The sequence below is a fragment of the Lottia gigantea genome, assembly GCF_000327385.1.
Source record: "Lottia gigantea unplaced genomic scaffold LOTGIsca_102, whole genome shotgun sequence".
Classification (NCBI taxonomy): Eukaryota; Metazoa; Mollusca; class Gastropoda; family Lottiidae; genus Lottia; species Lottia gigantea.
In genome coordinates this window covers 124,431-150,802 of record NW_008706795.1, presented here as the reverse complement: position 1 = coordinate 150,802, position 26,372 = coordinate 124,431, and the positions used below count along the sequence as shown (strand labels likewise).

The 26,372-nt window shown below is 30.8% G+C and overlaps 1 protein-coding gene across 1 annotated transcript; it reads left to right on the top strand.

Moving 5' to 3' along the window:
• Nucleotides 1-10,717: 10,717 nt before the first annotated feature.
• On the top strand, nucleotides 10,718-25,397 carry LOTGIDRAFT_170642 (hypothetical protein; the record flags this gene model as incomplete). Its single annotated transcript, XM_009046471.1, has 12 exons — nucleotides 10,718-10,740; nucleotides 13,873-14,068; nucleotides 19,261-19,497; nucleotides 19,950-20,058; nucleotides 20,590-20,705; nucleotides 21,037-21,129; nucleotides 21,738-22,718; nucleotides 22,831-22,911; nucleotides 23,681-23,828; nucleotides 24,233-24,303; nucleotides 24,605-24,722; nucleotides 25,231-25,397. 12 exons carry the CDS (start codon nucleotides 10,718-10,720, stop codon nucleotides 25,395-25,397), a joined length of 2,340 nt encoding a protein of 779 aa, XP_009044719.1.
• Nucleotides 25,398-26,372: the final 975 nt, after the last annotated feature.

Below are 26,372 nucleotides of genomic sequence, written 5' to 3'. Positions count from 1 at the left end.
TGTAAAATCACTTAATGGTTTTTAATAAACATTACACAATTAAAGAATTTCATCATAAAACAAATTAAATTCTAGTCTGAATTTTGAAAGTGTTTGATCTTGAGTGACAAAAACATTGCCATCTTGGACTATACTATCTGAAACAGTAAAAACCAATTTCAAAAAGAGTAAATTTCATTTCAAGGTTTCCTGAATTCTACTTTTTCCAAAACACAGGAATCAACCATGTAATCAATAAAATTACAACTAAATTAGTAAAAAATGTTTTTTGACCAGTTTCACATGCTCAGAATGCTAAATCTAATTATTGCTATTGAATATTCATAATAAACAGAACAGTTTCAACATGGCATGTACCACTATCGAAGGCCAGTGAGGCATGTGCTTAAACCTAACTGTGCATTTTATTCATTGAGAATTAAAACATTATATCTTATATCACCTATAATTGTTTATTTTTTATTTCTCTTGATTTTGACTTAATACCTTATCAGGCAATATTTTTTATGGACTCATCAATGGTTCAGCTTTTTATATCCATCCGAGGAAAGGATAGAACCAGATTTATTATGCTATATAAGTATCGTTATACTAGAAAATTATTGATCCAGGTAGAACTGTGAGATCGGTGTGAGATCAGGGACCAATTAAGACAGGTTGATATGTAATGTGTTTTTGATGTGTTAAAAGATGACAAATAAAAGACATAACATATTAATTATTAATACTGTTCTATACTTGATGGTGAAGCTATAAAATGCTCTATGTCTGTCCTATTACCTCAACATCAGTAACCATTTACCAACTTATCCAAACAGAACAGTCAATCAAGATACTCTTCTGGAACATAATTATGAAATATTACCAATTGATTTTACATAATATATTATTCAGTGGTTCATGGAGTGGAATCGCAGGTGTGTCAAAGTGGATACATTTATTTAATCTGCATCAGTAGGTTTGCATCAGTCGCATAAAAATAGGATCAGTTGGTACAAAGTCACAGTCTGGGCCTTTTCATCCTCTACTTCTATTAACCTAATATCATCATCATTCACTTTTCAGTTTTAAGTCGAAGGCTCTACTTTACCGTTTTCGGTAGCACACAATTCAATCAAATCAAATAAATTTTGTTTGAAGATTTTGAGACAAATTACCAGTACAACATTGTCTATTTCGAAAATGTTAATATAGCACTTGAAATGTATTAGACAATACCTCAAAATGTCAGAGAGTTCAAAGTTATTCATTACATGAAATCTGACTGATAATGGATTTTATGTGGAAATAATTCATCAACTATTGTAAAATTGATATTTCTTTACTTTGATGATGGTATATTTGTTGTCCTTGTTATCTGTATCCTTGACTGATTATAAACAAAAACATGTAAGGTTAAGATCATGACTCATATCTCACAGCATTTCTTTTAAACTTTGAAATAAAATTCAACCAGAATTATCAAAATGAGAAAATGGTTTCTAAAAAATCATCAACATAATGATGAGCTAACATCTCTTAGTAATAAATCACAAGTTTCAGGATAATCAAAATGGCTGTAGAAATAGCACTTCAGGTCCAAATTTTCTTGTCATAAATTTTCTGTCATAATAATGACTATAGATATATCTACAAGTTCAAAGTTTGTTGTCATTCATCAATTAAGTTAAAGTTATAGAACCAGAAGTTTACATTATTATTATTATTCCCTGGAAAGCTGGACAAATAAACTGTAACAAACACAGTGCAATATCATAAAAAAAGTTGTTTCCAGCCCCCTTCTTATTTACATTACAGATAAAAAACTAGGATAGTAATATGTGTTGCAATCGAATATTGATAAAAAGATAACATTTGTAGGTCAAGATCATGTTAAAATGGCCTTATTGAAAGCGGTTCAGCTCTGTTGGAGATTTAACTTTAATATGACAAGACACTACATTATATTTAGTTTTAACTCTTAAAGCTAGACAAAAATCTGACTGATAATAGATTTCATGAGGAAATAATTCATCAACTATTGTAAAATTGATATTGCTTTACTTTGATGATATCCTTGACTGATTATAAACAAAAACATGTAAGGTTAAGATTTGTTTCACTCATATAATGTCATGACTTATATCTCACAGCATATTTTAAAGGAGTGGTTTGTGCCAGCATAAAAACAGAAATTCCTTTCTCCCTGTGTGAACGTTAACTTGTCATCTACCTACCTACCTCTCCCTGTGTTCAACAAAATATGGATTTTGGAGTTAATATTTAGAATCAATTTTGGTTTTTTTTATACGCCCACACATTAATGTCATGTTTGTGGACATGATAGAGAGCTGGTTTCTTGATGGATTTTGGTGTGTGTGTGTGTTTGTAATCACCCAAGGATGAACCATATTGAAAATCATGAAAATTTCACTCTCAGAAACATTCATTTACTGATAACTCTTGTCAATCTCCCGGACAAATTAGCTGCCATTACAAATGTGGGCGTATTACGACTGCATCGCTATTTTTCCATTGTTTAAGTAAAAAGAGTAAACCTTGTCATTGAATGTCATTTTGTGATTAATAACAGATATAACACCTGATTATAATAATCCACAACCATTTGCTTAATTTCAAACTTTTCACTACAAGTATGATATAAATATTTCAAAATTACTTAAATATATCTAAATATACACACATCCCAACTTTAAAAATGTATTAACAAAATATCTAAACAAAATGAACTAATGAAGTTTGCAAAACATAAGATTAAAAAAGCTCTGAAGATATTGTGGTCCAAATGGAAACAGAATTAATTGTGAATTAGGGCAGAAAGTAGCCAATGATTATCATTTTAAGACATTTAGAAGTTTCACTGCACATTACAAACAACAATATTTTTATGGATATAAACTTCTATTGATTTCTTTAAACACAACCTTTTATTACATATACAGGTAACATTCACAAAATAGTCTATATCCATAACATTTTTTGTTCTTAATTGAAGAATTTTATAGTTGAATTACTCCTTTGATGAATGGTCGTAGTGGTTGCTTTCTCTTCTTCTGATTGAATTTAATAAACTAGATAGAAAGTATAGAGAGGGTCTGGTTAATATAAAATTGTTTCTGGAAAGTTAACTTAGTTAATGGTTGATAAAATAAGATGAGATATAAAGATATCCCAAGAGAAAAGATTATTGTAAAGTTATATGATTGGCACAATCCACCGAGGTCGTACGTTACAGCTTGTGGGGAATAATGCTGACAGACTGGTAGAATAATGAAATGATATCTCAATAATTACAATTGTCTATTTCTTCTGGCATTTATCATCCTATATTAACCTTATCTCCACTCTCTATCAACTCATGCATTCAAAATGATATTAATGTGAACACAGACATGACATTGATATCAGGAATGTGACATTGAGTTTATAACTGAACTCTGTTCTGGCAATGATGATGATGAAGACGATGATGATGTGTACTACATTTTACATATTATAGTTATTTAAACTCTCAAAAAAATATTGTTGGAGATGGAACTGGTAAAAAAGAAAAAAAACAAAAAGAAGTTAATTCGCACAATTTTTAGGCCAAAGTTTATATTTAATTGGTGATTTGACCTTGAGTGATTGCCAAAATCATTTTGCAGACCAAGAACTATAAATAAGTAAATTTTTATAAGATACACTGGTTTTTTAACCTGTTGACACATTTTGATTATCTTTTATGTTACTTTTATTTGAATCTCATTTTGTCACAACTAGAGTCTAATGTTTCTATATTTCTCTGCAATAATAACTCAAGGACATGTATTTACAGTATGAGTTTGTAGATTTTGTACTTGTTGAATCTTTAGCTGGTTAGAGATTTCTCTGTACATATTGAGTTTGGTCATAAAATCAGTAGCATCAATGATCTGTTCTACTGTCACAGTCTACTAGCTATGTGCTAGTAGGACACAATAATTGTGTAAAAACTTCATTTTGAAATGTAGAAAACCATGTAGAAGTTTTTATGTTATTCATATATCATGCTTATATCAATTGAAGAAATTATTATGTAGGTTGATGTTAGTAACCGTCATATTAAATACAATTTATGCTACATAATTAAATATTATCAGGAGGCAGTTTGTAAATCTAATTAACAAGATAGATCATCTATAAATAATAACATGAGTCAATATTTGTAACATAATGCTTGATAAATATGACTTCCCTGAATACTAATGGAATTTATAATATGACTTCCCTGAATACTAATGGAATTTATAATATGACTTCCCTGAATACTAATGGAATTTATAATATGACTTCCCTGAATACTAATGGAATTTATAATATGACTTCCCTGAATACTAATTGAATTTATAATATGACTTCCCTGAATACTAATGTAATTTATAATATGACTTCCCTGAATACTAATATAATTTATAATATGACTTCCCTGAATACTAATGTAATTTATAATATGACTTCCCTGAATACTAATGGAATTTATAATATGACTTCCCTGAATACTAATGTAATTTATAATATGACTTCCCTGAATACTAATGTAATTTATAATATGACTTCCCTGAATACTAATGGAGTTTATAATATGACTTCCCTGAATACTAATGGAATTTATAATATGACTTCCCTGAATACTAATGGAATTTATAATATGACTTCCCTGAATACTAATGGAATTTATAATATGACTTCCCTGAATACTAATGGAATTTATAATGACTTCCCTGAATACTAATGTAATATATAATATGACTTCCCTGAATATTAATGGAATTTATAATATGACTTCCCTGAATACTAATGGAATTTATAATATGACTTCCCTGAATACTAATGGAATTTATAATATGACTTCCCTGAATACTAATTGAATTTATAATATGACTTCCATGAATACTAATGGAATTTATAATATGACTTCCATGAATACTAATTGAATTTATAATAAATGCATCACTTTCCTGCATACAAATGGAATTTATATCAGATTAATGTAAATGTGGGAGATTTATTTTCATTTATAAAACTCTTAGAAATTTCAACTGAAAGCATTGGTGATAGAGTAACAACTGGTGCTGTTTGTAATATTGAAAGAAAAAAAAACACACTATGCATGTCAATCAATAATTCTTGAAACTTTTATTAAAATAGAAAGGTTTTTTCCAATACTTGTTACAATGTATGACTTAGCAAAACATTGAAACAGTTCTACTTCAAACCTCATATGCATATTATGCTTCTGGGATGGCTTTCATCTGCAACCTCATATTCTACTTTGTTAGTGGGATGGCTCCCATCAGCAACCTCATATTCTAATTTGTTAGTGAGATGGCTCCCATCTGCAACCTCATATTGTACTTTCAACTGGGGGGACTCACATCCGAAACCTCATATTATACTTTGTTAGTGGGATGGTTTTCAACTGCAACCTCATATTCTACTTTGTAAGTGGGATGGCTCCCATCTACAACCTCATATTTTTCTTTGTAAGTGGGATGGCTTCCATTAGGATTATCATATTCTATTTTGCAGCTTGGATTCCATGTGGAAATGGAAATTTTCCATCAGATTTTGCTTTTTTGGTAAATTGTGGAAAGTATGAAAATCTTTAATTTTCTATCTATTAGCTTGAAAATCTGGAGTCTAAGTTCAGAAACATTATTGAATTTAAGTACCACACCAATGTGGGTGTTGCAAGTACGACAGGACATGCTCCCTATTCCAGAACAATGATGCCACTCTGCAATTGGTCATCCCTTTCAGTCTATATAGCTAATATTGTTTATCTGGTATATTTATTAGATATCTGCAAATGGATTTTGAGATAAAGTATTGATTATTGATAATAATTGTTAAAGCATATCAGTTGAATTTTTCATGTAATGGAGGATTTGTTTGTAGTCGTAAAGCTTGTTTTCCAATCAAAATAACAATGTTACTTTATTGATCGATCTATTAGAGATGTGCATACTTTTCCTGTTTGTTATCAAGTTATTCCTATGCCATATTTGAGAAATACTAAAAACAAAACCTGGAGTATTGAATTTTCAAGGACATTGTTAAGGTTCTGCTATGATTTGCTGAGTTTACGCAAAGAAAGTGAAACAATTGCCAAAATAAATGCTTTTTCTTAATAGTAGTGACCTGTAGTCAGGTATTTATAAATAAACCTTTGAAATATAACAGGAATGGCAAATTTCACCCTGATGGAACCACAAAATTGTCAATTGTCACCAGTCACCAAGAACTCAATGATAATAAATTTGAGGGTAGGGTTAGCCTCATTTCTGGTGGGTTTTGCCTGCTTCCTGAATCATGTAGAAACTTCACTAGTCCATTATTATCCTATATCTTTGTCTTTGATACATCTTTGTCTCCAGAATCCAATGAGGTCCAGAGCAACAATAAATAATTAACAGACATTCTTTTTCAAGGTTTGAGTCATGCACACCTCTAGTATTGTTCAACCATTAGATTATTTTATCCAATCATTATTTTTGGTTTTCACACCTCAAAGAACAAGACAAATAAGGGATGGAGACTAGCTTTCTATTTTAGCTATTAGTTGATGGAATTTAAGACAAGAGTATTTCCCAATGACTGAGTTTTGTATTTCTAAATGAATCTCCCTAGAGATGTGATGATAATGGAGAACCATTAAAGTACACATCATGTGAATAAAAACTGGTTATTTTGATATTTTTTATTGATTAGTAAGGTCTATAGTTTATAGTATATTATTATCTATAGATCTATATGTGTTATTTCTTCATATTTCATAAGAAAGTAATAACCTTTAACAAAAAATACACTTACGTTACTCCTTAAACACATAAAGGTTGTTCTCTACTTTCTTTGAAACAGAAACCAGTTGATATATTTTCACAGTGAAAAGTATAGGATGCCATTTTCAGCTCTAATCAGAGACTTTAATGAGAAGCTTCCATTTGATCATAACAAGCATCAAATTAATCATAACAAGCATCAAATTAATCATATCATGCATCCATCTGATCATAACATGCATCCATCTGATCATAACAAGCTTCCATTTGATCATAACAAGCTTATCATAACAAACATCCATTTGATCATAACAAGCATCCATTTGATCATAACAAGCTTCCATTTGATCATAACAAGCTTATCATAACAAACATCCATCTGATCATAACAAGCTTCCATTTGATCATAACAAGCTTATCATAACAAACATCCATTTGATCATAACAAGCATCCATTTGATCATATCAAGCATTCATTCTCAGACTTTGATGGTTCCAGTTGGTTAAAGATGTGGGAAATTTTTACTCAAAGAATGTAGAATATTTATCTCTAATTAGGTTCTTGGAATGAAAAAAATCATCTTGTGTCTGAGAAGCATTTGATACCTTGACATAAAACCACTAATCAATGGCGTCCTGTGAAAATACGGCGTAACTAATCTCTATTTATCACTAATAGAACACGACATATTTGTTTAGAGAAGTCTGTCTTGCCTTGTAATCCTATAATTAACCAATCAAAATTCACTGGCTTAATGTCAAAAGATAAGAAGATTTACTATTCTACAATCATTATTTCTAAGGTTGAAGAATGTTGACGGAAGCCATTGTGAATATCTTGATAAACATGGATGACGTCAAGTCGTATTTTTAAGGAATTTATGCAAACATTTAAATGAATAAAAAGGAAGGAAAGTCTGTCCTTTTTTTTAAGGAATAAAAGTCTGGAATATTTGTAAATAGTCTTCAAAAGAACTAGAAATGTATGCAAATCGCATAATTCCTTTAAGAATACTTCAAACTAGAAATTATTATTATTATTTTATTATTTCTATATATGTCTTTTCTATATAGCACATATCTTAAATTGACAACACACATGGATTTGAAGGCTCAATTAGGTTAGCTGTGAACACGATTGGCCTTGCAAAAAGATTCCTGTTTCTGAGACTTAAATATGATTGGTAAAGAAAATGGTGCATCTGTCCCTTCACACAACAAAGAATAAAAAATAAGGTTAGAACTAGTAAAGCTGTTTTGGTTCTTGAAGCAATTACAGCTATATGGTCACTAAAGGTTAACTCTTTTGCTGACAAATGTGTCATTTGTTCACTCGCTAGTCGCTACCCAATGTAATATATCTACAAAATTTTACAATGCATTTGAAAGTAAGTAAGTAAGTAAGTTAGTAAGACATTAGACATTTAAAAAACATTGCAAAGAATTATTGTTATAAACAGAGAGAGACGATTCTTGGTGATCACAAACTGGCAGAAGTCTGTTGACAACTGAAGACCTAGACAAATCTCAAACCTTGTCATAGTTTGGGTTGATGAATTATAATTGTAAGATGTATTGAATGATGTAATTGATGATGTAAAAGTACAGTCATTATAGAATGTTATTAAAGGAAATATTAACTCTGTATGGCGTTGAAGGTGATAATGATACTTGTTTAACATCATTAGGGAATAGATAGAAACATTATAACTCATACAGAAAATGCCAATTGCATGATATTTCTCTCTGATAGTGATATGACGGCTAGAGATATACCTCAAACTAGGAATTTCACTTTCTATTTCTATATATATGTCTTTTCTATTTTTGTCAGAGTCTTGAGGAAAGACGAGACGTCATTTTTAACTTTTAAACACAGATAATTTTGAACACACATAAGCACACATGGCTTAAATTTCGATGGCCAGCCAACCTTTTTCATGACATACAACCCTAATCGCCATAGTTTAACAGTTTATTGGTTAAATGTACCATAATATTCATAGGTTAGTCTAATCATCTCAATTTCTCATTCATATTCAAAGGTCAATTGTACCATCAACTTACTATTATGGTTGTTCAATTGCAATTGTTAATCCTTTGAACACTGAATTGTAATTAAATAGAACATCATTTGTGCTGTACTATTAGTAATAAGACTTAACGTGTATGATGTCAATTTCATGTGACATCACTAGGTGAAAACAGCTTCACTGGTTGCTTAAAGGGACAGATGCACCATTTTTTTTACCAATCATACTTTAGTCTCAGAACTGGGAATATTTTAGCCAAGCCAATCAGTAATAGTGTTCACAGCTCACTCTCGAAATTTGAGCCTTAAAATCCATGTGAGTCCAGACTTTTCTGCGTTTGAATGTTAGATGAATGTTAGATGAATGTTAGATGTATCCTTGAATTTTAGTATACTCTGTGATATATAGAAATACAATAATAAAATATTTTCACTTTTAAAATAGTGCCCAATACAACAATTGTAGAGTGATATAGAAAAGACATCTATAGAAATAAGAAAAGACATCTATAGAAATAAGAAAAGACATCTATAGAAATAAAAGACATCTATAGAAATAAGAAAAGACATCTATAGAAATAAGAAAAGACATCTATAGAAAGAAAAGACATCTATAGAAATAAGAAAAGACATCTATAGAAATAAGAAAAGACATCTATAGAAACAGAAATAAGAAAAGACATCTATAGCAATAAGAAAGGACATCTATAGAAATAAGAAAAGAGATTCCTATAGTTTGAAAAATTTTTGAAGGAATTATGCGATTTCCATACATTTTAGTACTTCTGAAGACTATTTACAAAGTGGCGCACCTAGCCCTTTAAATATTTACCGTAATTATGTGACCTGTAGAGTGCGTGCTAGTATTAAAAGGGTTAAACTTAATGATGAGAAATGAAAGAAGCAATTCCAAATGTATTATTAGTGGAGTATTAAATGCATGGGCAAAAAAGTTTGTTCATCCGATCAAGTGCTTGAAAAACACAAATAATGATAAATTGTTAGAAAGTGGATTTCTAATTGAGATATAAAAAGATTTTAGAGAAGAGATGACATGTTGAGTGTCAATTGACAATGATAGTTGTATAACTATTTACATGTAATTGATCAATTTTCTTCAACAAGAAAGGTTTCTGCTCAAAATGTAAATATACTGCATTGTTGAATATCAAATTGAATATCAATGCATTTTATTGACATCTGCTACTGATAACTGATAATTATCATAACTTATGAAGCAGATTCAGGACCTTATTGTCAAAAACTTCTAAACAAATTCAGTTTGATTAAGTAGATACATAGAATGACATAGATATAAATAACATATTTTAGAAATATTTTCAAGTATAATTAACAACGTTTTGATAATAAAAATATTTTGCAAAAATGCGGAATGCCCCTTTAAGATGATTTTAGTGTTCCAGTCATCTGAATTTTATATTTGTTTTCAAAAATACGACCCCAGGCTCTCTGTGTGTCAAGTTTTACCCCTACTACTTTTAAAATTGTGTCTGTCCATTCAGATTAATGTCACATGTATCCAAGCGCAACTAGCTTTCATCAGACAACCTTGATCAGAACAATAGAACCTTTGAATTTGTAATTTGACTAATGGATTTATCTGCTTTTCCATTTTAAATTAAGGAAACTTCTCAGCAAGGATTAAATGTAGATTTTTACCCCAAAAATTGTTAAGGAAGCCCTGTTTTCTTGCCAGAAATCGTTTTATAAAAGTGCTTAGATTATATCATTGTTATGAATGTAGAGTTAAATATTGATGGTAACAATCTATAAAGAGTAGGAGATGAAATTATTTTGAAATTTATACTACATGAAGCCATCAATGGATAGATAGAGACCAAGGTATAATTTACTCCCTGAAATGCTGGATCTACCCTCCTTAAGGTGTGCAGTGTGGAAATGGGAAAGTATTGCAAGAGGGGCCAATTTTTGTTTTCAATTTAACTTTGAGGGGATCTTTAATCCACACAGTCTGGTTTAAATAGCTTCACCTGATGTTGTGAAAAAGGTCTAAGACTATCTATAGAAATACTTCAAAGGTATTTAATTTTTAATATCAATTACCATTCATTAGTATTAAATGGAACGTACATAATTAAAAGTAGGCCTATTATTTTCTCAGTCAAGATTTTCTGGTTCAAAGATATTACATTATTTAACTAACACTCTAATGACTAAGTCTGAACTGCATGGATATTGATAGGTAATGATTTTATGAAGCAGAGGCCGAGGAAATATCTTAGAGTGGTTTTCACGTATATTTCACTTCATTAACTAGAGTTTCATCAGGAATAGTTCATTTATCAATCAAGCAAATGCATTATAGTCCTCAAAGAGAATACCTAACAGTTTGGCCAATATTCTTTCTAGATTTAGAAATAAACTTGTCGAGCTTTGAACAAAAAAGAAAGAAAAAATGATCAATTTTTTACAACTTAGGTTCATGAAGATTCTGTCTACCAGCTGGTCTTTGGCCAATGGTCTTGGCATTTGATCTCTCTCTGATTATCTGTGCTCACTTACAGCTGGATTGACTTGAATTCTTAATCTTTTCACCTGTCTTTTATGCCAGTATTGTATGTTAGACTTAGGATTAATATAGGCCTACATCAGAACCAAATATTTTTTTAAACGAGTTTCAATGAATTTCAGTTTTCTTATATATTGACTAAATTCACAGCTGGAAGTATTGAAGCACTCATGTTTCAGACACATTAATGATTTCTCTATAATCCTCTTTAAATGTTCCATCTGACAGAATTTAAAATTTATTGGGAGCTCTATAAATAAAAATCTGATTTTGTAGCTTTTTATTTGCATTTGAAACACAGTTGTATTTCCTGTCTGACAATGGTTTATAATGTAGGCCTTATTTCAAACAAGTTTAAGAGTATAAGTCACTAGTCTAGATATAATTTCTAGTTCAGCCGTATTTGTGAGACTAGTGAGAGTGATATCATATTTTTTGAAGTTTTACTGAAATTACATAAATCTTACAATTAAAGGTCAAGGTTTCTGAAATTACATAAATGTTCTAAATAAAGGTCAAGGTTTCTGAAAGCAAAGCACAGACATCTCATGGAAGCAACTTTGTCTCCAAAACAATTCCTGTAGATAAAAGCATTGTTGAAAATAGACTGACTTGTCATCTTTTCTCTCAGTTAAAGCTATTGTTTGGTTTCAAATATTAACTCTGATAAGAAATTACGGAGCTGATGTAAAGTATAAATTCAAATGATTGAATGACTAGATGCCTTTTGGATCAAATGAACTACAAATAATCTTTTCTTTTCTTGTCATTGTCTTTATTGTATGATTCACTCTCTATATTATAGTATCAAGTATAAAAGGTATAAGTGTGTGGTAATTTTCTTGTGTAAGAAAATGTGGTTCAGAAATTTGAATTGTATGAATACAATAAAATCAATGACTAAAAATTCCATGTTGAAGTTTGTAAAATTATGGTCCATTACACATCTGAGTATTTACACTGTTCTTGTTAAAAGCTTGTCTTAATTTTAAAATGGTTGTATTGTTTAGTATTAACTGCTGTTTTGATTATTTATGTAATAAGACTAATGGACGTTGCGGTTGATGAAGAATGCCTAATTTCTCAGATTTATATCAGAACTGGACTTTGAGCATTCGTCTTGTAAAATATTAAAATGACCATATCTCTTTGATATGAGATTTTGACTCATTGAAATATGTTGCTATTTGAAAAAATCATTTGGCTTTTATACACCAGCAATTTCTTGTAAGTCCTACTAAATGCAGGAATAAAAATGCATGTTTTATGAGATGATGGTATCAAATGTAGCCAAGGCAGCCAAGAGTTTGTTTGTATGAGACATTAAAGTGAGGATCTATGTGCTTCAGGCTGTGCACATTAAAGATCCCATTACAGTTGGGAATCCAAATTGAGTAGGCTTATGTCTCTGTATAAAAACTTTCCTCATGCATACTGAATGTAGCATGTAAATCTCAATTTCATTTTTAATGTAGAACAAATAGTTATTTAAGTATATTTGAGGTGTTATGGTCTATTATACCAACCAAAGTTAAATGTGACTTGGGCTGAATTAAATGTATATTGATTGAGGATTGAATGGCGGAAGAATAACAGTAGCTCACATAGCTTCTATTCAATTCTCTCGGAAGTCTGATATCCTGTCACAAGACTGTTTCTACATTTTCTAGTTAAAGGTTTCCCACCCTCTAGCTATTTCTGATTAAAATTTGCCATAAATCTTGTCATTGAAGCCTACTTCACTCTGACTTGTATTCTTCACCTTATCTGACATTATCATGTAAAAAAAATGGCACTTTTATCATTCTCTGAAAGATAGAATTGAAATTCATGAAGATGAATAGTAATATTCTGTTTTCTCTTCCTGGCCAAATGGAAAGGATATCTTCCTGTAATTATTTTTTTTGAAATGCAATTAATGGATTCTGAATTTTTTATTTTCATTCTCTGGTATTCTTTCCTTTTTTGTATTATTGTATTAGATTAGTATAATGAAGGATATATTTTATGTTAAAGGGACAGATTCACCATCCATTTGACCAATCGTACTAGTGTCTCAGAAACAAGAATTTTTTAGTTAAGCTAATCAGCAATAGTGATCACAGTTCACCGTCAAACTGTAGGCTTTACATCCAGAATTATCTGGACAGTTTGATAGCCATAAATAGAAAAGTATATAGAAATAGAAAGTTAAATTTCTAGTTTGAAGTATATTCAAAGGAATTATGTGATTTTTGTGCAGTTCTAGTACTTCTGCAGGCTATTTATATCTATGCAAAATCCAAATCAACACCCATTGAAACCATTGACTTTAAAATATTTGTGATATATCTGTTTAAGTTTCGATTTTTGTTTGTCAAATTATGATTCTTAACATTAAAAAAAATCAGTTGGAATTGACATCAGATAGAACAACTACAAGATCATCTAATCCATTTTTGGTTCTGTTCCTTGCTTACCTAAATTTTATGTGTTTGTCATTTCAGAATCTACAATCACATGTTACTATTAATAGCAGCAGTGGGTGTGTCCATCTCCATGATGCTTATTCCATCCTGTACCAGTTTTGCTGCGTTGTTAATAGTTTTAATGCTTATGGGATGGTGTATGGGATGTTTGGATTGTCTTGCCAATCTGAGAATGATTCTTCTCTTTGGAAAAAACGTTTCACCATTTCTACAGGTAGGTCCATTCAGTCATGACCCTTTAATCCCCTGGAGGTTACAATGTTAAAATCCCGGTCCCATGGAGGTTACAAATGTTACAATCCCAGTCCCATGGAGATTACAAATGTTAAAATCTAAGTCCTATGGAAGTTACAAATGTTAAAATCCTAATCCCATGGAGGTTGCAAATGTTAAAATCCCAGTCCCATGGAGGTTACAAATGTTAAAATCCCAATCCCATGGAGGTTACAAATGTTAAAATCCCAATCCCAATCCCATGGAGGTTACAAATGTTAACATTCAATAGAGATTGGAAATGAAAAAAATTTGAATATGGCATTACATCAAGTTCTTTCAGACGCTATCTTGTCATCTACAAACCAACCTGGAATGAAAGCTGTCATTCTATCACAGACACTCTCATTTATAATTGGTCCAAAATTTGTAAGATGAACACTTTCATTAGAAAAACAACACAAACATCAAAGCCTTTAGTTAATTAACTATAATTACTAAATGAGTAATTAACTAATAAGAGATTATAGTACAAAAGTTACTTAAAGCTTCTTTAGCATAATAGATCACATCAACTCAAGAAACCAGTTCACCACACTGTTTCAGAGGCCATCTTCATTAAGAGACTGTTTTCAAATTTTCCTTTAATCTTCTCTAGTGGATATCAGTTTCCTGACCATTTTCTACAACATTAGAAAACATTCCATAATGTGTATGTCACTTTTGGTGATATTAAAAAAGCGCAACCTTAAATTAAAGACAATAAAATACATCTAGACAGAGCATTATAATTAGTGTAATTTGACTAGTTATTTATAATGTAGTGTTAATTTATAACATAGTGTGTAGTTTATATTTATAACGTTGTGTTTATTTATAACATTCTGTTTATTTATAACATTTTTAAAGTGTTTATTTACAACGTAGTGTAGTGTTTATTTATAACGTAGTGTAGTGTTTATTTATAATGTAGTGTATTGTTTATTTATAACGTAGCATTAATTAATAACATATTGTGTAGTTTTTGTTTACAATGTAGTGTTAATACTGTAGTATTTATTTATAACATAGTGTGTAGATTTTATTTATAACATAGTGTTTAATTATAACATAGTGTCTAAATAAAATGTGTATAGTAATAACATAGTGTTTATTTATAACGTAATGTTTATTATGCTGTATGATGAAAAGAGAAAATTGGTAGCGGATATAGAAACAGATTAAATATCCTAAAACGTAGTAACCTTTTAGTTAATTTAAACATAGTACAAAAGATAACAGGGAATTACGAATTATTGTTGCTTATTGTTGTACTGTTAACATTTAGTTTCAAGAACGGATAAAAAAACAAAGTTCATTTGAACAGTTAGTGGCACATCAAAGATATTCATTAAATACCATTTGGGTAATGCATCTATTATATATTTGATGCTAATTACAGTAAATATTGTAAACATTCCTTGAAAAGTGTACAATATGAAAATGTCTGAATAGAGCTGTTCATATCAATGCTGACTTTGTAAAGCTTTGTGCCGTCCTCCATTTGCCTTAAAACAAACAGATTAAATCTTTTATTAAAACCCATATGGATACTTGTCTTTCATTTGTTTCATCTTGTACTGCTTGTGCATGATAATTTCTCTCCAAATCAAATCAGATATCTGTACATTCTAACAAATGAATATAGATTGGTGGTTTGTGAGAAGAACAGTCTTGTAAGAATTGACTGTCAACTGTAAATGTCAATAATATAGTGTCAGCTGACATTAAATAGGAATATTGATATGATAATGTCAAGGATTTTAATCTTCTTCCCCAGAGCACTGTAAAATATTAGCACATTAAAGTCAAACTGTGGAACAGTTTTATAGACTTAATAAACCTTTTAACTTAATGAGTACTTAACTTAACAAAACATAATTCCATGTGTACAGTGTTCTCAAAAAGATGCTAAGATAATAGCATTTGGCAAGTTAGTAAGTAAACTAACCATATTGATTCTTGTAACATAATAAAAATATTGACTTAAATATTTTGTTTATTGCATATATTAGCTTTAGTATATTTTGTTCATATTAGACTGAATATGCCATAGTAAGCTCTGAAGGCTTGTCATCTTCATTCTGATGATATATTTAAGTCGTAGTAATACAATTCAAAACTGTTTGATTTAGAAGCTTCTTCTAATGGAAAAATGTTTTGACATCAACCCATCATGCATGCTTCCAAATTCTGCTATGTTTGTAGCCTTGCCTGGTACACAGAATTAATACCATCAGGGTACGTTTCAATGCCCTCATACCCTTCACAGAACATGTGTAAAAGAAGTCAAATAATGATAATTTCATACTAAATAAATAGACTTTGTTTAAGACAGCTCCACTTTAAACTAACAAGACCTTGTTTCTCTATTATTGTTAGGAGAGATAAGCTACAGAAGATACATTATTTATCTGAATTGGATGAAACTCTACATGTAGAATGTCTTCTTGAACAAATCGATAATGATCTGATTCATCTGACTTTTTAGAGTCATCAGTTTCACCTGACTTGTTAAAAACTATCATTTTCACCTGACTTCTTAAAAACTATCAATTTCACCTGACTTCTTAAAAACTAGTAATTTCAACTGACTTGATCAAAACTATCAATTTCTCCTGACTTGTTAAATTATCAGTTTCACCTAACTCGTTAAGAATTATCAGTTTCACCTAACTCGTTAAGAATTATCAGTTTCACCTAACTTGTTAAGAATTATCAGTTTCACTCGACTTTTCACTCATCTGACTTTTTTAAGTTATCAATTTCATTTGACTTCTTAAAAAACTATCAGATTCATCTGACTTGCTTGAACAAATAGATCAATTCTATTTCATTAAACAATTCCCATGTGGGAATACAGCTTTAATAAATCATTATTCATGTTATTCTGTTCAAGTCAAATTGATGTCAATGTTGTTACATGATATTACATTAGAATGAATAGCACTTTTATAACAGTAATTACAATATAACTTTACATTATCATTATCCCAAGATCCAAACCTAATTTTATATCTTTAGTGACAATATAACTTGACATTATCTAGATCTCCAGATCCAAACCTAATTTCATAACTTCAGTGACAATATAACTTGACATTATCTAGATCTCCAGATCCAAACCTAATTTCATAACTTCAGTGACAATATAACTTGACATTATCTAGATCTCCAGATCCAAAACTAATTTTATAACTCTATTACTTCAGATCCAAACTTAATTTTATAACTTCAGTGACAATATAACTTGACATTATCTAGATCTCCAGATCCAAACCTAATTTTATAACTTCAGTGACAATATAACTTGACATTATCTAGATCTCCAGATCCAAAACTAATTTTATAACTTCAGTGACAATATAACTTGACATTATCTAGATCTCCAGATCCAAAACTAATTTTATAACTTCAGTGACAATATAACTTGACATTATCTAGATCTCCAGATCCAAAACTAATTTTATAACTCTATTACTTCAGATCCAAACCTAATTTTATAACTTCAGTGACAATATAACTTGACATTATCTAGATCTCCAGATCCAAACCTAATTTTATAACTTCAGTGACAATATAACTTGACATTATCTAGATCTCCAGATCCAAAACTAATTTTATAACTCTATTACTTCAGATCCAAACCTAATTTTATAACTTCAGTGACAAGATATAATATATCATATCAAGGTCCAGTTCCTTCTTAAGTTTATTACAGTAGTGACAATATAACTTATAAATTTCAGTACACATGTATCCAAACCGAGTTTTATAACAGCAGTTACAATAACTGCAGTATATTTATTAGATCTCCTAGATACCTGGCCACGTATTCTTGAAACGATCTTAGCTCTAGGATGTCTTATCTTCTGACATTGATTCTAGGACATCCTAGCGCTAAGATCGTTTCAAGAATACGTGGCCTGTGTTCAAACATATCATTTTTTTCAAAGCAAACTTTTCCAACACATGACTCATAGAAAAACGAAATAAACTATTAGAATTATGAAAATCTGAAGCAAAAACAGCTTGTATAATATCTATATTTTCTGAAAAACTGGATACATTTTATTTAACAGAACTGAGTCAGACTATAAACTGAAATAGAGAAATACCAAGATTTGTATCAAAGAGAAAAAAAGTTGCCAAATCAAGAAAATTTTAAAGTTGGAATCTAAAAATAATCCTTTTGTCTCCTGCATGGATTAGTGAAAATCTTCAAGAAATACAAGATGGAAATGTCATTGTATAAAAGGAGATTGTTACAAATCGATAAACCCAACATGTCTAGGACATCAAACATCTTTTAATTTCATTATTATTACTTTTCTATTGGCACCAGTGCTGTTTGTTACAGATAATATTACCATTACTTTCTGAAAAATACAAGCCAATTATATTGCACTTTAAATTAAAAAAATGAAATCAAATAAATTGTATTTTGAATTTTATTGTCAAACTGAAGTCAAATAAATAGCATTTTGAATTTTATTGTCAAACTGAAGTCAAATAAATAGCATTTTGAATTTTAATGTCAAACTGAAGTCAAATAAATAGCATTTTGAATTTTATTGTCAAACTGAAGTCAAATAAATAGCATTTTGAATTTTATTGTCAAACTGAAGTCAAATAAATAGCATTTTGAATTTTATTGTCAAACTGAAGTCAAATAAATAGCATTTTGAATTTTATTGTCAAACTGAAGTCAAATAAATAGCATTTTGAATTTTATTGTGGAAATGAAGTCAAATAAATAGCATTTTGAATTTTATTGTGGAAATGAAGTCAAATATATTGTATTTTAAATTTTAGATGAAATCAGATATATTTCATTTTGCACCCCAAAATATTATCTTTACAGACAAGTAGTGGTGTTCTAAATATAATTAAGTTCTGAAAGAAAATCCGACCAAAAATATCGGGCAACAACCAGAAAACAAAGAAAAATCCCAGAATTGTGCCTTTGGTGCTTTGCACAACACCTCAAGTTGAGATGTCGTGTGAATCACCTGAGGCCAGTCTGAGATTCTCAACACTTTAAAATTGTTAGTGACATCATAATTTATTTCTATAAATACATAAATCACACCAATCTGACAGAAAATTGAAATGATGCAAATATAAAAGCCATAAATATTTTGTTCATTTCAGGCCATGCATTGTTGTTACGGTTTTGGAGCATTTGTTAGTCCAATGATAGCTTCGTCATTCTTACTGAACCGAGACTGTTCCCCATATGTTGATGGTTTTACTCTAGAACCACCTGTAGAAAGCATAGCTATGGGACTCAATAGAACTATATCTGTACCACCACAACCTAGAAAAGTATTTCGCTACACTCACATGTCACGCCTACCTTATGCCTTCTATATATTGGGTGGTCTTCAGGTGAGTTTTTTTTAAGCTGATGTCGTTCTTATACCTCTGGATACATTATTAGGATATGGAGCTACCATTTATGTGGAAGGGTTAAAGTTATTTTATTGAGTCGTCATTTTAAGAGACTTTTTATTTTGAATATCAGTTGATGACATCATGATGTTGAAGAGTAAACTCAGTCATCATGTCACACAGAAGATGTCTTGGTGTCAGAGACTATATAAACAAGATGTTCAATTTTCGGGTACCGCAAATTGTGAACAAAAATTAAGAATGAGTTAAATTTCTAGTTTGATGTCTATTAGGAATTATTAGTAGTCCAGAATACTATTTACATATATTCAACCCAAATACTAATCAACCCTCAAAAATGCTGCATCTGTCCCTTTAAAGACTGGTCCAATGAGTTCTTGGATCGTTTAGGATATGGTTTAAATATTTCTATTTATATCTATATATAGATGTGTATAGCTGCTGTCGTGTTGTCATTAGTGGTAAGAGAAAAGTTTGGTGGTTTAGTCTCACCTATACCAGATGTAGATCTAGGGGATGCAACTATCAATGAGGATGGTAAGAAAATTTCTTGTCCACTATTCCTAATATATTGGGCAGCTCAATTGGTAAGTTCTGCATGTTCGAAATTTTTGGAATCAACAAAGTGATCAATGAAACAAGTCAGAGGGCCGTGCTGAAAAAAATAGTAGGTGCAGACAGAATTCAAAATGGCAGAGAAGGAAATAGACGGGAAACTTTTAAATGCAACAAAATCGCTTTTATAGTGTTTGATTTGGGACAGAATTTGAACAGATGGAACCAGTTCAGAACTCTCCAATCTAGTGCCACCATAGAGTGTTACTAGAACAGTACAATAGAAAATATGTGATAAACATTGTCAGGAGGTTTTATACCCTTTATTGTAGGACATCTTTGTGCCACATGATGTTGAGTGTGTTCCTATTAGAGATAACATGAACAGCATCTTCATATATTTTGAAATTGTGAAAAATATTGTTGCTCCGTTACTGGCAAATACCTTGTCTGTTATTCTTCATAGTTCAGTTTTAAGATTTTACAAGAACTATATTTATTCATTTGTTTCAGCATCAAAAAGCAGTAACATCCTGTCCAGACTAAATTGCTGTGCATTTGGACCACAATCAGTTGTCATGTTAGCATTGTTAGCATCAGTATCATTGTTTTTATATGATGGCTTACAGGTTAGTTGAATTCTGATATCTTGATACAGTTATACAAATGAAAGATGTATAGAGTTTTATATAAATTTACACACTGCATTGGTCAGAATTTTCCCTTTTTAGATAAGTATTGTTTGAGATTGTACATGTAAGATCTTGATAGGGCTCTGTTCCTTACAGAACAAATTTTGATTAACAACATTTCACTGTTTCTTCCCAATAAAATTAGTGGTAAATTCTGCTTTTTTGGAGCAATGCTGTAATAAAGACTGAAGACATGGTGTGTCTACTAAATTTAGATTTTTTCAAAATGATACTGTATGAAATTAGCAACAACTTCGTTTAATTTCAGTCATCCTATGCTAATTATATTTATACTTTTGCTCAAGAAAGTGATGTACCAATAGAAAAATATGAAGGGGCTATTTTAGATGCTTGTTTTTGGGTAGGTAGCATTAATTTTTATGTCATAAATATGTAACTATTGAGATCTCAATTAAAGAATTACCAAACTTGGAATTCATACGATTATTGGTAGAATCTTTGAAGATTTGATTTTGAAACATTTGAGATGAACATTTTTTGAGTTAATGCCCTTGACTAAGCCAAAACAAGTCCAAATTTGTATGTTGACACAATAATAACTAGTTTTCATGAACCCTTGGCAATATAATATAACAGTGTGTAGCACAATATGGAAGATGGAAATTTATCATGATATCAAGAACCATTAGAACTCATATTATATATTTAATACCTAGCTAGAGATAAATAATAATATATTAATGATATCTTCATAATGACTCTAGACATTAACATCATTAATAAAATAATAATTATCTCTTATCTATTTAGATTAACAGTGTAATATGTTTTTTCCTGTCAATGAATAGAATAAATTAAAAAATAGCTTATAAATGTTACATTTTTTTGTATGAATACTTTGATAGGTCAGTACTTAGATAGGTCGGTACTTAGATCAGTACTTAGATAGGTCGGTACTTTAGTACCCAACTTAGAAAATCCAAAAACCATAAAGTTATATTCATATAGAATTGCCAACAAAAGCAGAATGCCAGGAATTGTCAACAAAAGCAGAATGCCAGGAATTGTCAAGAAAAGAAGAATGACAGGAATTGTAAACAAAAGCAGAATGCCTCAAATTGTCTACAACAGAAGAATGCCAGGAATTGTCTAAGAAAAGAAGAATGCCAGGAATTGTCAACTAAAGAAGAATGCCAGGAATTGTCAAGAAAAGAAGAATGCCAGGAATTGTCAACTAAAGAAGAAAAGAAGAATGCCAGGAATTGTCAACTAAAGAAGAATGCCAGGAATTTTCAACAAAAGCAGAATGCCAAGGATTGTCAAGAAAAGAAGAATGCCAGGAATTGTCAAGAAAATAAGAAAAGAGGAATACCAGGAATTGTCAACAAAAGGAGAATGCCAGGAATTTTTAACAAAAGCAGAATGCCAATAATTGTCAACAAGAGAAGAATGCCAGGAATTGTCAACAAGAGAAGAATGCCAGGAATTGTCAAGAAAAGAAGAATGCCAGGAATTTACAACAAAAGCAGAATGCCAGGAATTGTGAATTGTCAAGAAAAGAAGAATGACAGGAATTGTCAAGAAAAGAAGAATGCCAGGAATTGTCAAGAAAAGAAGAATGCCAGGAATTGTCAACAAAAGCAGAATGCCAGGAATTGTCAAGAAAAGAAGAAAAGAAGAATGCCAGGAATTGTCAACAAAAGGAGAATGCCAGGAATTTTCAACAAAAGCAGAATGTCAAGAATTGTCAACAAAAGAAGAATGCCAGGAATTGTCAACAAAGGAAGAATGCCAGGAATTGTCAACAAAAGCAGAATGCCAAGAATTGTCAACAAAAGCAGAATGCCAGGAATTGTCAACAAAAGCAGAATGCCAGGAATTGTCAACAGAAGCAGAATGTCAGGAATTGTCAACAAAGGAAGAATGCCAGGAGTTGTCAAGAAAAGAAGAATGACAAGAATTGTCAACAAAAGCGGAATGCCAGGAATTGTCAACAAAAGCGCAATGTCAGAGTGAAAATACTTTCCAAATTTACCCTATGCGTCATAATTGTTGTCTTCAAGAAATCTGTTATTTGAAATGTTATCTGTTTTTATTTCAGGGTTTGTTTGCATTTGGTCGACTGATTGCTATATTTTTAGCTGCGAAGTTTACAGCTGCTTTCATGTTGTTGTGTGATATTGTAAGTAGCATATGCTAAATTAGTCAGAAGGACAGATGTGCTCTGTATATTGATGCTAAATTAGCCTGTTATTATGTCACACATGATTATTGACACTTGATAATTCAGATTGATTACTATGATATTATATTCTTCCTCAAAAATATACCACAATGTACACTAGCTTTCTACTGGTAAATATAACCTCAGGTGTTATATTAATATCAAACATTTTATCTTACAAACCTCTTGTTTCCAATTTATTTATTTTTTTTGTCAACAATATTTCATTCACATAAAAATATGAACTGGATTGGGACCTCCCACTTAATTCATATATAATAGAGGTTTGGATATTAATAAAGGGAAAGAACTCTGACTTATTTATGGTGATGGAAATTGTTGAAATGAATGGAGTTTTATGTCCTACGTGGGCAAATGAAGACAGGTAGTGCCATTAAGGGTGCAATGGGGGTAACTTTGCCAGGAAGGCAGCATAAGCCTGCTCTTTTTGATTTCCAACTTTCGAGGGATCTTTAACGTACACAACCTGTAACATTTGGTTTATTGTCCCATCCGAACGTCTGGACGCCTTTTCCATGTCAGACCCTCTTACCTGCATCACTGATAGGGGAAAGCGGGTTGAAAAAATATGAAGGTATTATCTTGACATGTAGTATTATAGGATATTAGTGCATCATTTTTTTCCAGTTCTTGTCAGTCCCGCTAGAAACATTTATTGTTCTTCAAATCCAAACATCATTTATATTCACTATTTTTCTTGTTTCAGATTGGTTGTGCTATTGCTATATTGATAACTATTATATTTCGATCTAGTAATATTGCTATTTATCTTGGTACTTGTTTAGCTGGTATCTTTATTAGTAGTATGTCCCCGTCAGCTATGTCAATGATGGAACAGTACATAGATATTAAATGTAAGTTTACTAGATATCATCTAACATTGATTGAAGTCAGGCTGTAGCACAGTCAGTTAAAGAATTGGAATGGTTACATCAAATGATGGTTGTCAGTTCTTATCTTGGTCAGTATGCAAAAATCTGGTGACCATCAATGAGTCATTTTTCCCCATTATTCCAGTCAATTAATCTGCTAATGGCTACAGATTATCCAGAAAAGTTCAATGCCAAGAGGTTTTGCAAAAAAGTAGTTGGTGGAAAAGATTCTGGTGAAATTAGATAAATTAGAATTATTAAATGATAAAGTTTTTTTTATAGAAGGTATATCTCAAAACAAACCTCATGTTACCATGGAAATACCAAACTTTTGAAGAAAAAACAGTAAGCTATATTGTACTAATACTAATTCTGTTTTATTTTAGCATCAATAACAACATGTTTAGTGGTAGCAGCTTGTCTAGGTGAAGCTCTCTGTCCTATTATAGTTGGTAATGTAAGTATCATAAATATTAGATCTTTATCTTTCAAAAATAACCCTAAAATATTGGAAAATATCGCTGTTGTCTAGGATCATGTAATCCAATTTACGAATATTTTGGCCTAAGACTAGTTTTGGTGTTCTTAAAGTTAACTACAAGATACTTTTAGTTAAAACTTTCAGATTATGTTAGGGATAGGCCTACATTTCTCTAGATTTTTGACTTTACCTATTTAAGAAAATAAGACAGTCCCATTTAAAAGAAAGTAGACTTAAGGAAGTCTAAGATTAAAGTAGGATCATTGTTTAATTTCAGATGGTGGTCAGTCTAGGCTCAGTCAGTTTTCTAGCCTTCTGTTTTGCTATGGTTTTACTATCTTTTGTGCTATACTGGTTAATGTTTGTTGCTGGTAAAGAAATGCCCAAATATCAAGGTAAGTTTTGATTTAGACAAAGTTTTATTTTTATAGTACCTGGTGTTTATAGTCACTGTGCATCACTGTTCTTATATTGATACCAGTCAAGTTAATTAAAATTAGACCGAACTTTCAACGTTTTTTATTACTTCAGTTTGACGTTGTCTAATTAACTTTTTGACCTAACTGGATGATATATAGACACAGCTTTATGGAACAACAATCACTGGTTAAAGTTTTATGCAACGTTTAGACGTGTTTCCCCCGTCGTCCTCAGCCATGGATGATGTCTGCTTTAACCAATTGATTTTCTACCCTCTTCAGTGCAGGCATTTGTAAAGTGGTGTATATCAGGCCAAAAGGTTAATTAGACAAACATTCAACAGGGCTGTCATTAGACCCCTACCGAAGTTAGTAAAAAAAGGGAATGATCCTTAGTTTCGATCTGAAGTTTCTTAGTATTTTTATCTTCCTGTTAATGTATTATAAAATAAATTTGGAAAATCAAATTACCTTATTTTTTCAGCAAATGGTAAAAGATCATTTGTGTTTTTACGAAGCAATAATGGTACTGGCGAAAATACTGTTATAGATCCATCAAGCGTTAAATATTATACACGCATGCCTGAATCAGATAGTAATGTAGAGTTAGCTCCCTTACCAGACATACCTAAACAGAATGGGCATCAATAATGACTTAATTATTTAAATTCATGTATTAAAAGGATTGTAAAGAGGTTTTCTAGCCTTTTTATGTGTATCAGGGAAACCTTTGATTTCTATTTGGGACGTTCCAATTCCAGAAAGAGTTAACCGGAAATGACACAGCTCTAGGAAGACAATTTGTAACATTATAATATATGTTATCTCCTCCAGTAATACTTCTACTACTTAACTAACTTGATTTACCAAATGTTTGCCTCACTGTATCCAAAACCGGCCATTTAATAATAAATAAGGATATTTAGCGCTCTGATTTTCACAAATATCATACAACTCTTCCATTCCGTTAAAACTACAGAATATAAGACGTAGTAAAGAGTTTTATAAGGCAACAGTGAAGCAAAATGTGAATGAGTCTGCAATTTTAGTTAGAAATGCTGTTTTCTTTAAGGGGAGATAACATGTATTATTATGTTATTGTGGTAGCTTGGTTACCACAGGCATGTCACGAAGAAAAAGAATGTCCTAAGTAGAAGTCAAAAGTGTCCCGATACACATGAAAAGGCTAGAAAAAACTTCTTTACAATCCCTTTAAAAGTGGTAACAGTATTTCTGTTGAGGGCCCTGATTGGCTGGATTACGAGCATACAATCTAATCTAATCACTGCATTTCATGTTACAAGGAAAGATGCTAATGATCACAAGGTATTAGATGTAATTTGTAATGCCTTGACATTGTGAAGAGGGTCACTTATGTACTATGAAGTTTACCAAAAAGTCAAGGCTAAAGTTATTAGATTATGGTCAGATTACAATTTTAGAAATATGCTTTACATTTTTAAATTTTAGTTGATTAAATTACTGTTAAATTTAAATTTCTGAAAGCTGCTAGTGGTTAAATGTTATCTTGTCTGACTAGCTATTTTTCTTGATCATTACTATAAATAGATACGCAACGAATCTTAATATCGCTTAGACAATGGTCTCATAAAGTATCTTCATATA